Source organism: Pagrus pagrus (assembly GCF_965226575.1).
Source record: "Pagrus pagrus genome assembly, chromosome: 2".
NCBI classification, from domain to species: domain Eukaryota; kingdom Metazoa; phylum Chordata; class Actinopteri; order Spariformes; family Sparidae; genus Pagrus; species Pagrus pagrus.
In genome coordinates, this window is record NC_140186.1 from 12,993,942 (window position 1) to 13,007,682 (window position 13,741).

Sequence of the window (13,741 nt, forward strand, 5' to 3'; positions counted from 1 at the left end):
TTGTCTGTAGATCAGGACTATTCAATTACTAATTCAGTTTCAAAACCAGGAAACATCATCAGCAACATCTTAAAAAAAAAATATTCAGAAGCCCTTTCTTCATCAACAACTTCACACTGATTAACAGGCTTTCGTCCCAGGATCCCCTTTAAAAACAGACTTCTGATGTATTATGCACTTTATCAGGTAGGTACCAGGTGGCAGACAGCAAATGTGAGCTTTGGTCTGCCATGCTGCCTACATGGTTGCCGCCACACTGGCAGGCTCTCGAGAGATGAGATCAAACATGGTTAGGAAATGTTAGTGGGAGAGGTTGAGCCCTGTTAACTGATACAGAGCAGAAACCTTGGTGACAGGTGGTGTCAGGTACGTATGAAAGGGCTTCAGACTGACAAGGCATTGGGGAGCCTCCTCAGATTCGGAGGGGAGCTTTGATAAGCCGGAGAGCTACCAGAGTGAAGAAAGTCCTCGACATAATGAAACACTGTACAGTGAAGCTTCAGCACAGGCCTAGAGGTTTCAGGCTGACAAAACACTTCCTGCTGAACCTGACATCGCTGATCTGGCAGCTGTTCACTGCAGCTGTCTTGTCACATTGAAGAGATCAGCGCATTAACATTTTTCTCACTTCCCGAAAGTCTAGACGTTTTGAAAAAGTAGAGCAGAGGGGTCGGGTCACTGTGTAAACAAATCTCAGGAAACCAGGCCTGCCATGATTGGGTTTTACATTCGTTGATAAAAAAATCAAATCAACCGGCAACTATTTTATTTATTTAATTTATCTAATAATCGTTTTTTTTTTCAATCTGTCAATTTTTGTAAGCAAAACATGTCAAACAGAAGCAATTTGAAGACATAATTTTGGGCTACGGGAAATTGTAATAAGCATTTCTCACAATTTTTTGACAGTTTATAGATTACATGATTAATTATAAAGCCAAAAGAAACCACAAGAAACCACATGGCATATATTAAGTTAACTGTTTTGGTGTGACAAAAAACAAACAAACAAAAAAGTCTAACTAGAACTGAACTTCACTGCTGGTAAAGTCTGGAGTTATTCTTATTTGCACTTCCCTGCTGATGCTGCTTTTACTTATCTATTGTTTGTTTGTTCTATTTATTAGCTTTTATCTATTTGTCTTTATTTTACATTCTGTTTCCAGTTATGTCTTTCATTTGACTACAGAGAGAATGCCAATCAAAGTTTTGTTGTACCTGGGTATAATGACAATAAAGCAATCTTGAATGTGCCTGTAAAACTTCTTGATTGTTTCAATATAATAGCTGAAGAACAATAAATATCAAGAGGGTATTCATGTCTATCATCAGACGTTAAAAGGTAAAGTGGATGAAGATTGTAAACAGTACCTATGAGTCGCCTGTCAGGAGGGAGCTGGACGGCAGTTTGGTCTGCGAAGCGGCAGAGGATCATGTGTTCCTGAAACAAGGACAGACAATGAGCACTGATCTGTTTATTAGAGGTGTAACTAGTAAAAAACACTGAAGCTCTGAAAGATATCTGTTTATATTCAAGTCACTGCAAGAACGGCAAAATCACAGATCAGATCAATCAGAAATATAAATAATAATTTCACAGAGTGTTTTTTACAATGAGCCATGCAACTCTATTATGCATGCAGAAAGACAAAAGCATGCATGAATTTGTTCTATTTATTTATTCATCCCATCTTTTTCTACATCTGCTTATCCTATTTACAGCCGTGGAGACTGGCCGGGAGGCTGGGAAACGTCTGCAGCTGATCCCTGGTCCATCACATGGCAGAAAATTATATGTTGAAACAAAGCAAATGCTATTTTTTAGCCGCACTATTGGCACGCCAATGTCTGTCAGATTGATATTTCTCAACAACTATCGGATGCATCGCCAAAATATCACAGACCTTCATATTCCATAAAAGATTAATCCTGCAGACTTTTTTACCCCTTAACTTTTCCTTCAAGCAAAACTGATCCTGGCAAAAATACAGCCTGATGGATTACCACGACATTTGTTTCAAATCAGCAACCAAATTTAATATCTTTGGTGAACACCTGGCTTTTCATCTCACGCTGTTCTCAAGTCATACTTTGGTTTATGATCCGCAACCAACGCCACTCCCATCGGCCTCAGGTGTACTTTGTGTTTAGTTCCAATTAGCACATATTAGCATGCTAGCAGGCTACACAAAGAGGGTGAACCTGGTAAATATTACCCACATTATCCGTGTCACTGTGAGTATGATGCAGCACCAGCTACAATGTGGTCAAGAAAGCTCGCCGGCTGCTCTATTTCCTGAGGAGACTGAGGAAGTTTGGCATAAAAGCCAGCATCCTCACAAACCTCACAAACCCACAGCTGCAAATCGCTGCGGAGAGTGGAGGAAGCATCACAACAGCACATCACGGCATTAAACTCCCAGCCATTAAGGATTTCTTTAATAAGCGTTGCCTGTGGAAGGCCACAGTGATTCAGCACGCAGACTGCTCCCCCCGTAACTGTCTGGCAGACGATACAGGAGCACGGCGACACGTACCCCCGGACTTAAGGTCAGTTTTAACCACCAGGCCTCTCAAGGCTTCTCAACTAAAAACCATAAATATTTAACATTGCATATCTGATTACCTGCTGTCTGCAAAAATCAATGACATGTATACTTCTGTATTCACTCGTCACTTTTCGCAAGTGCAAAGAAAAGACTTTGAAGGCTTCATGTCAGCCACATCATACGATTCTGAGTTTCTATGCACAAAGTCGTCCTTGTAAAGTCCAGATGAACCCTGGTTTTTAATTTCTAACCAGTAAACAAGTTTTTCCACCCTCTTCTTCTTTTCACCTCGCCACGGTTCATGGAACAAGTGAACCAGGAGAGCGAATAGTAATCTCTAACCTGCTCCTACTGTTCTTTAATTGATTCCATCCTTCACTGTGCGGTGTTGAGCTGAATGCAAGGCCACAGAGCAGGTGCTTAAAGTTAGCGCTGAGCGCCAATATCTCACACCATTAGCCCTTTATTCCAGCGATACACCATTCCTCAATGTGCTGTCATACTGTTTAACTGCTGTAGTTCAGGAAGGACAACTATGGTTCTGCTATTAAAACAATGCACTGCAGCTTTTATTTTTCAAAGTGTCAGCTTGGGGTTTCGGAGCAGAGACGTCGGGGGAAAAAGTGGGGTTCTGCAGACTCAAACAGCAAATACCAAAAATGTTTGTTTAAAGTGAAACCATAGGAGGAAGCAGAGGAGATTCAGAGCTTAGGTTCAAAGTGGAAGATAATGTGTCTGCTGGTTCAAATAGAATAGATTTCTCCCACTTTTGCTCACTGGGCTTTAGGACAACAGTAGCTCACTATCACAGAACACTACAATCGCCCACTGTCTTGTAAATAATATATAATCTTCTTCTTCTGCCTCTCAAGCCTCTCTGGAAAAAATCTGTTTCCTCTAGTGCACAAAGGAAGAGAAGTTAGAGGTGGTCCAATGTTGTGACATGTCAACTCTCGAGGTTGCCATGGCCAGGACCTGCAGCAACTTTTGCACAGATTCTCCCCAGGGGCACTGACAGGTCCCATACATCATTATGGGATGGGCCCTCCCACAGCACAGTGCTGTGCCTGTGCTGAGCGATAAGGAACGGAGAGACTGGAAGGTGTGAGACCTCCCTCTTGTAACTGCCTGGGGAATCTTTGTTCTCAAGACACGTGAGAGCCAAGAGGTCTCATTAACTTTATTTTACTGTCCCATAAAATATCAATAATAATAATTATAATAATAAAAACAAATATGAAATAATAGGTTGATCTGACCAAACACATGATATATATGCCGTTTAACAATGACGTAAAGTGGAGGTATTTTAAATAACATGTCACAAAAATAACACAACATACCTCAGAAACGTTTTACAAAAAAGTTAATAATGATAAGTTAGCTAGCATCAGCTAATCAGCCATTCCTCCATGTATGCATAGATAAATAAAACAAAACCATATCTACATTCACTTTAATATATTGTTTCCTTCTAAAGCTTAAACCAAATCTTGTTGTGTATAAGCTATGTAGCCTACAATTATGATGACATATTTGTAGTTGTCAGTGTCTTTGATTCTCAATTTGTTCCTCATTTGTTTGAACATCTGTCTTAATCTATTCTGGTTTCTATGTTTGCTGAGTGTTAACAAATGTGGTACGAGAAAGCACTTTCACCTTTCACTGGGTCGCTGCACCCTGGTGGGGTGTGAAACTATAACTTTCTGAACGCTACAGATTTCATTATACTTCTGTTCATGCGGCGGCATCTTAATCAAGAAGCAATTAGCGAGGAGAGAAACTTGTCTCACGTTGTTGTGACAGAATACGTACGACACTCTAATGAACAAGATGATTTAAAGTAAGTCATGACCCAGGAAGGCGTCTTTCAGTCTGTTGCTCGAGAACCCAATTTGAGAGACAATCCTTGTAAAACGTGAGCGGTTCAGTATTCTGCACTTGATATTTGAAGTTCAAATGAACAGTAAAATGAAAGGAGGGTTTTAATTATATTTAAGAACTTACCTTATTAGTCAGAGTCTCTTGGAACTTTTTGCTGTAAAACAGAAAAGATATTTTGATGTTAAAGCGCAGAGTAAAATGTATTTGCTACACTTAAGATATTTAAAACACAAACAGCATGCATCGTCTCTAAAACAAACCACTTCCTCTAGGAGAAATAAGGACTTTTATAAAATCAGAGCTTTTGCAATGACATGGGAACAAAGTCAGTTTGTTGTTGATGGTTAAACCCAGACAGATCATCACTGAAGCAAATTAAAAATCAACACGAGGGTCAGGGGTCAGGGGCCCATCGGGTCACATGGCGAGGAGTCTTAAGTTTAACTCGAACAGTTGGAGCCTTAATGAAATGGGCAGTTTGGTTTCACAGCTCATAAAAACGTGTGAACTGCCTGGAATGTCTGCACCTGCAGAATACCCAAGTACCTGGAACATGACCTGAGGGGAAAACACTAAAAGTAGCAGGACGAAGATTGACACAGTCAGGTGCGTAGGCCCCTCACATAAACATTGCATGACTGCCCTCCAGATACGCAGCTTCTTGTTGTCCATTACAGCTGCAAAGTCTCTCTTTTTTTTTTTTTTGTCATTCTTTAATATTTTATGAGAAGTCAGGAGGGGCAAAGTGTCAAGTTAGCAGAAATGAGGAGAGGAAAAAATAAGAAAGTGAAAACTCCTAAATATTTATACTGTTCACAGACAGCCCTCCCCAAGGCACAATTATAGGGTCAGTTATACCACAGCTTTATTTCTTGGCAGGCATCACTTAAAATCACATATGAGAACGTAATAGTTTAGGTAGTAGTAACCACAGTAGCAATGTCTATATTTCATACTGCATTCTTAGTCGTGATGAAATGAACCGTTAGCTGACACCGAGATCGCAGATTGGCTGATAGTATGTCACTCTTGTTCTTGTGACATACAGTGTTTTTGAGAGGTGACTAAGTCGCTGTAGGTTTCTGGCTTATGGCACATCTGAATGTTATGCCGCTCATTTTCCACTGTCATAACCCCTTCCCACTGACATATTTTGATTTTTACCGACATCTGCCACTGCTAATTATGATATGCCGATGCTGTGCGTGACTTAAATACGGCATACTCGTCTGACTCTTGTCTGGCTGCTGTGTTTGTTGATGTGGTATGAGAAGGAGCTTACACCGTTCACTGGGTCACTGCACTCTGCTCCAGGCATGTCAAACTATAACTTTTAAACTCAATGCTTCGGATTTCATAATACTCCTGATACTACAGCAACATCTTAATTAAGATTCAATTATCCATCGATCCATTGTCTGTAACCACAGTGGAGTGCACCCTGGATAGGTGCGTATAGTTGCATACCAGTGGTGGTATAACACTCTTGTTATACCACAGGGGACCTTTAAGTTATTTTTAAAACCTACATTTCTTACTGACAGATATTTTTCAATCATTTATCAAATCACTTGAAAAAAACTGCTGGATGACAGGCAGTCTGTGACGAGAGTTGCAACCCTAAAATCCTGGACGTCGCAAATCTCTGATGTTTCTGTTCCAAAACAGAAAATGACTTCCAACAAGTAACCCAGTGTTTCCAACACATAGAGTTTACTTGGGCGTGCTGCCCAGGTATATTTGGCGACACATTTTGGCATTTAGTTTTACTTTTATTTTTTAATTGGTCTGAGTGAACAATACCATACGCATACAAGAGAAAGAAAGATGATCTCTGGTATTACGTCCCTCCTTTTTTAACGCACTGATCTTGACGTGACCGCTCCTATTTAATGTGGGCCTACTTATACCCTTGTTTCACACAAGCTTGTAAGTGCACCGGGTTTTTGCGATGTAATTCGGTATCACGCTGGTTTTGATTGTTCTGTTAGGCTACATAATCAACAACAAGCTTCCTCCACACGCGGCTCAACCACTGTTATTAAAAACAGAATTGTGTTTGTTGGGCGACTTTATAAAACTGCTTACGAAGAAAGGCAGCAGAGCAGAAACATACTGGGAGAGAGAAACATCGGCACAGGTGCACGGCCATTGTGTAGGAAACACTGAATACAAAGGAAAAATTCTTAATGGATGGGGGGATGGAGAGAGGAGGAAAAGACGGAATATGCTGAGAGAGCTGAAGGTGACTTCAGGTGAGCTCGACTCTGCACTGAAAAAACCTGTAAAATAATCTTCACTCAAGGCACGCTGCACTATTTTGCTGTTTACTCTGCAGGTTTGGACAGTTTCTTAAAGAAATTATGTGACTATGTGATATCCTCGGTCACAGTTAAAGAATCACAAAGAGAACAACTGGCAGCAACTAAATGAGATAAAAGAACAACAACACACTGTATGATTTTACCCCTGACTGGCACAGACTTGGCCCAATTTGGTACCATCTTAATGCCAAAATTATACCATAATTGCCCCAACAATTACATTGTGTATCTCCACTTTAAGTTGCTAGTGATCAAAGTCTCTCAGTTGCTATAACAGCAATCCTACATAACAGCATTTTGTTGTGAAGCCTTCGGTATCCCAAAGTGGTTTTAGTTGAATACTACCTTGTTATGATTCTTAAAGTGCTATTAGTCAACACAGTGCTGCTATAGCAACAGGGTTAACACCATTAAAGTAAAGCCTCTCACTTTTCCTTTTGTGTTGTTGTTTCCTCCAACTCTATTTAAACAGCATCATATTTTATCCTACAAACATCACCAGGAATGAAAATTAAAGGGACGGTTTGCCCCAAAATAGAAAAAAATACATATTTTTCTGCTTACCTGCAGTGCTGTTTATCCATCTAGATTGTTTTGCCGTGAGTTGCAAAGTTTTGGAGAGATGCCGCGGAGATGTCTGCTTTCTCTCGCATTCAATGGAACTACATGGCACTGGTCACTGCTCAAAGCGCCCCAAAAAATACTGCAATGTCAGTTCCCAGAAATTATGACCTGGTTACTCAAGATAATCCGCAGACATTGTTGTGAGCAGTTTAATGTAGGAACTATTTTCAGCGAACTACACTCGCCAACCGTATCACAGCACAAAAGGAAGCGTCCATCTACTCACGAACTAGAGGCAAGCTAACTAAGCTAGCTAACGTCACATCTCCGCTGAGGAGAATGCTGCTGATATTTACATCCTGCTTTGTGGTGAGCACCAGCCTCTAGTCCATGTGTACCTCAGTTGAAAGAATAGTTCTGATATGAAACTGCTCACAACAAGGTCTGTGAATTATCTTGTGTAACCAGGTCATCATATCTGGGAAGAGATATTGTTGTTGAGTTTGTCGAGTGACATTTCATCCCTTGTATTCGATTGGGACGTTGGTATTTTAAGACCTGACAATGAGTCTCTCTCCCTGCAGAGCATGTGTGACTGACAGTAGATGGAGGACGAGAGCTAGGGCGGATCGTCCACTAATCAATCACGGATGGTATCGTTCTCTCAGACAGATAAAAATAAATATACTTGGGCAGCCGTTAATATACCTGGGCGGGCTGCCCAAGTACACTATGTGTGGGAAACACTGATCTAGACGGATAAATAGCAACACAGGAAAGAGAGAAAATAAGTATTTTTGATTTCAGGGTGAACTGTCCCTTTAAGTTGTTAATTCTCTGCAAAACTACATATGATAAAGTCATTCCTGTTCATGTCTGTACCTCTAGTTGGATTTAGCTGTCGCTCTGTAATATCCCAAACAGCCTCTGCAAAGTGAACCCTACTGTCTGTCACTAAGAGAACAGGGCTCAGATTGAAAAGGCAATGGGCGGACCCTGTTGTGAAGGCAATGTGAAACTGCTGCCTCATACTGTCAGGTGATGATATGAGATACGAGGTGAACGAAATAAGCACAGACAAGAAATATAGATCTTGTGTAGGTGTGAGGACGATGAATGTGAAAAAGATGGAAAGCCCCAAAAGAGAAACTGAATAAACATCACTATGAGCGAATGTAAGAGAAGAGAAGCACCTATGCTCGGCTATGCAGGGGTCTCACAAGAAAACAGGGTTAGAAACAACATTTTAAAAGAAAACCCCCTGAGAGGGGACACCTGACAGAGCTGGGCAGGCACAAACCTCTTCGGGAAGGTGAACTTGATTGCATTCTGGATGAAGCCGTAGCAACAGGGACTGATGACGAAGGCGGCGCCTGCCTGGATGCAGTGCTCCATCACCATGTCTGTTGCAACGCCGCATGCATGGAGGGCGACCTGAAGTGAAACAAAGAAAACAAATACCATGCTTTCACCCATGAAATCAAAGCGTTCTTGAAAAACCTTCTTTGTCAAACAGAAAGTCTAAAACTGAGAGCAGCTGAAAGCATGCACTCAATCCCATTGATTACTTCATAATGGCTGCTGCGATTAAATACATCTATGCTCTCCAAGGTGTAGACTCCAGCAGGAGTAAACAAAATGTATTGTTGTTTTAGGAGCAGGGGCACGAATGCATCAGGATTCCCATTGAGTGGATAAATTGTGCGTGGTGATGAGAACCTAGCCACGCATTAGTAATGGTGTGGTTGTATATTGAATCACGGAAAGGGACTAAAAGACCCAATACTGAAGCATTACTATGTACCGGCTGGCTCTTTCACAAAGTCCATCTGATAAAATACATTACGACTCCTTAAAGGCAATGAGTTCAATATCCAAAGCACAGTGGTAAAATAGATTATTTCCTCTCAAGCGTACATTAGCTAAAAAGATTCTCTGTTAATGGTCCAAATAAAAAGCATTATCAACAGTCTGGTGTGACAATAGCTACGCCACCTCACTGAAATTAACCCAACTGGAGCAGCCAGCTCAAATCCTCTATTCTCGTCTTCCAAGAGGTTGTCACTTGGCGTCTGTGAGTCTGAGTCTGCTGCACGTTGCCTTGACAGCAGTGCCACAGAGCAGAAGTCAGGACAGGGCCGTGCCAAGATTGGCTGCAGCTACAAAAGATTAGGGAAGATACAGACACTCTAAGCATGGCCAAAACCCACTCATAAAGTCACTAGAATGGAGGGTTACATTTCACAGGGATGCACGAGCTCTCGATGGAAGTTGCACGGCTGCAGCAATGCTTCAGCTCAAACTACACAAGAAAGTGTTGTCAGACGGGTTTGATGCTCTCCAGCCCAATAACTTCTGAAAATCTGCCCAAACTGATAAAACAGAATGCCAGCAGCATCATTAACAGCAGCAACCGCATTGGGGTTCATCACAACTTTTCAATATGACAAAGCAACTATAAAATTATTTTCTGCCTTCTGCCGTAAAATGAAGAACATAAAGGGTATAACTCAAGTATAACAAATAGTAGGTTTTATACAAATTGGTAAACTCTTTTATCATTTTACAAAACAAAACAGTGGAGTGTGGAGGACTAATTGAGGAGTCTCACAGTCTGAGGAATGAAGCTGCTCCATAGTGTTTGGTACAGCTGTGGATACTTCTGTATCTTTTGCCAGATGGCAGCAGGGCGAACAGACTGTGGCTGGAGTGGATGTTGTCTTTTAGTGTGAAGTTTTCCAATCAGCTTCATGGGTGAGATTGTATTGAATGCCGAGCTGAAGTGAACAAACTGCATTCTGATGTAGTTGTTCTGATATTAAAGGTTTGTGAAGACTGAGTGGAGGGCAGTGGATATCTTTGGACATGGTGCTGATGAGGGTCCAGGCTGATGGTAACTCGGTCCTCTCAGAAATATAACTTTAAGTTTGTCATATCAAATAGTGACTTGACGTGTTTGTACGCAATATGTGTTTGCATTTCTAGTTTACTGTCATTTGTAATGTATTTAAAAACTGACCTAACTCATGGCAAACCAGCACAATTTCTGTCCACCTGAAGCCCATTTTTACTCCGCACAATGCGACCCAAAATCTGGCAACGCTGACAAGAAACCAAAGGCGTATACTAGAAGTCTGCACACACTGTTTGTCAACATAATTCCATGCTATGTTATAATGCATCGACACATGCACAATAACACGTTTTCTCAACGGCATGGAGAGCTCCACAGGGAGCTGTGTGATGTGTTCAGAATCATTTATTTCAAGGAAAGATGCACTTAAAATGACTAAAACTCAAAGTTGTACAAGGAGACTCTGCACATGAAAGAGTAACCAGAAAGCGAAAATTGGGGAATTAACATCAATTACCTGCATGGCCCTGCATCTATTTGACACCTAATTTTCTTTGCTGCATTTATTCATGGCATCAGGGAAAAAACCTAGTCCGTATTCTTCCAACAGCGTGACTCAGACTGCTGATTAGGAGGAGGAGTGCCTATCAAAGATTGCATGAAGTTACATCCCCGACATCTAAAGCAAAAATAATTAACAAAGTAACACCATCACTCTTTCCCAGCTACTTAATGTTGTACATTAGTCATGCTGTGGTAAATCCTAATTACATTTTATAACCTTTAGCCTTGATTTAACACAAACAGAGAGCCGCCCAAACTAAAAGAACGCACACAACTAAAAGAAAACACAATCTCTTATGTTTTGATAACTAATTATGCATTGCCGACTCTTGATTTAGAAAACATACTGGCTTCATCAATGTTTTTGTCTTAGTCTGTTTAAGCAATATTGATAAAGCCATCTCCCAGCCCAATATGTTATGCGGGATACTAATTAAAAATGGATAATAGAAAGCGAAAATATACGCAAGGTTGATTTCAAAATCTATCTCATAGACATACACTATTTCATACATGCCCTGCTGAGCACACCTCTGCACAAACATTTAACTGGAAGGAGAAATCATAAATCAATATGCAACAACCAAAGGACCAAGGGCCATTTATAAAGTTGTGTTCTATGTTAATCTGACTCTCGGAGAGAGGAAAAGCTATTTCTATCTGTATCTCTCTCAATAATCACATCACAGAAATAACAAGGCTTCATTATTCACTCTTACTCAAGTAATTACATCCCTGTCCTTTCCTATCTGGGCAAAACAAGTTCCTGCAATACAGCTAACTAACACTCTACTTAATCAACATCACACCCTTCTGAAACAGTGTGTCACAAGCCCCGCAGAAAGATGCTGAAGCCGTTAAAAACTGCTGCATCACACCCAACTCTCTGTTTGTTGTGTTGAACTTTCAAAAGTTCATTTTCTTGTGGCACAGATTTCATTATGACATCATGTTTAATATCACCTAGAAATTCAAGAAAATCAGGTCCATCATCAGTAAGAATTTTTTATCATGTTGTGCTGTGTCTTATTTTGTTTGGTTATAAACAAATAATTGCTTATTTTTGTGGACCAGACTAAAAAAACAGAATCATGGGGTTGTTTTCCTCCCAGCGGTGGATGTGGTGCTCCATTTTATTGGAGATAAAAAGGGAAAAAAATGGAATTTCTTAAATGAAATCAGCTTTGGAATTAAAGCCGATAAAGCCTGATTGGACTTGATCAATACCAATGTTTACACAGGGCTTATAGCAATAACACCAAATACGTTTTTTTCTTCACATAAACATAAAGAAGTCAACTGAGAGAATCAATTGCAAACAATCTGACCCTTAAGCAGAACTAATAAAGGACCTGGGTCCAATAAAATCCAAATCAACTTCAAGCTCCACAACTTTTCCTGCCTCCGAGCTCTGTTGGCTCGATATTATCTGACAGAAGAAGGAACACAAACTGAATACACTGTATGCAGAGGCTGGTCCTGATACAGTCTAACACCTGGGACATGCCACTGCAGACCGGAAGAGCCGACACCGGCTAAGAATAGGGACACCTCAACTTAATTAGCCTGATTAAATGAATGTGACTAAAAAAAGGGACCATGTATTATACATAGCAGGATTAACATCAGTGTGATGGGTGACTCCTTCGGGTCATGCAGGAAGAAGCTAAGCCAAAGCAACAGCTGAGGCTGCAGAAATGTTGAGGTATGAATCTCAAGCAGTGCAGCACATGTTTCATACATAAATCTTAACATTCGTGTATCCTGTGGAAAATAAATCCATGTGTGAATACACAAACTTTATGACTAGACCGGAAAAAACACCCACACATTGTAGAGAAGAATAATCTGTGCTGTGTGGTTCTTGCCAAGTGGAACGGGTCTCGGTGGAGTGACGATGCTGGAACAATAGCTACTGCTAATTACAGCAGGTACATATATATTCTTATTTGTCCCGGAGAGAGTTAAAGCAGTGCTACTAGAGCAGCTGGCTTTTTCTGAAACTGGGCTGTGACACATGGTGGAAGAGGAAGATGGATCTCCCTGACATGCTTAGGGGGAAGACACACTGACCTGATCCACATAAATAAGGAACAGGAGCATAAAAGAAAAAGAGTCTACGGGAGAACAAAATGTTGCCTGTGTGGAAACAGGAAAATAAACCAATTACAATGTTTTGACTTCTGGATAGGAAATAGATTGCATGGCTGGTATTACCACCAAATCTTGGCCTATCACAGATATATGTGTTATTATTAAGACAGTTTTTTGCAGAACATAGTGCAGAAAAACACGCTTGGGGTAGTTTATAATTATTCGATTCCAACTCAAGTTAATAGTTTCTGTGACCTGATGTCATTTTGGGCAATAGTTTAACTGTGAAATATCCTGCCTCCATTACATGTACATACCTTTGTCACGTACATTTCAGGAATCATTGCAAAAAATGTGCCTTTCTGTATTCATCAGGATTTCTTTACAACCTGGTATTGGTATTGTGTCCCCTGCGTCATGTAGCTTACTTACTTAAAGTATTATCTACTTTTCTTTTATCATGATGTTATTTCATAGCGTTTACATTTTATCCATCTGAATCCATGTCTGATGCTTTCATACACTAAGAACAATTCCACTAACATTAGGTTTGAGACCTAATATACCTGTTGGACCACAGACTGAAGACAATGAAAACACATGTTATTCAAAACTAGCAGTTAGTCTGAGATGTCACTGTTGGAAGGTCTGGCTCATCAAAGACACTAGCAAAGCAACACAATAATAAAATAAGCAGAACATAAAGGAAACGTAGTTCTGACCTCTGTGTTAAACTATACTATCTTTAAAAGTCACAGTTACAGATGAAAATGACAACAGAAGTAAAGAAGTTTGCCACAGTTGCCCCCCCGGAAGTGACTGTTGCTGTTAGCATGACGTCAAAGTGATTCGACCTATTCAGACACTCTAAATATGGTAAGAGGAACATTTTTAAGTCCCAAAGACTT

General features: G+C 40.5%; 1 protein-coding gene across 2 annotated transcripts in view; it reads right to left on the reverse strand.

The window, feature by feature from the left end:
• Positions 1 to 13,741, reverse strand: part of gstcd (glutathione S-transferase, C-terminal domain containing) — a 58,519-nt gene that overhangs the window by 3,575 nt on the left and 41,203 nt on the right. For both annotated transcript variants that reach the window (XM_084341108.1, XM_084341107.1), the window contains exons 9-11: positions 8,622 to 8,755; positions 4,557 to 4,587; positions 1,372 to 1,441 (exon numbers count right to left, since the gene is read on the reverse strand). In XM_084341108.1, coding sequence (XP_084197234.1) covers positions 1,372 to 1,441; positions 4,557 to 4,587; positions 8,622 to 8,755 — 235 coding nt within the window. The remainder of the gene's footprint in view (positions 1 to 1,371; positions 1,442 to 4,556; positions 4,588 to 8,621; positions 8,756 to 13,741) is intronic.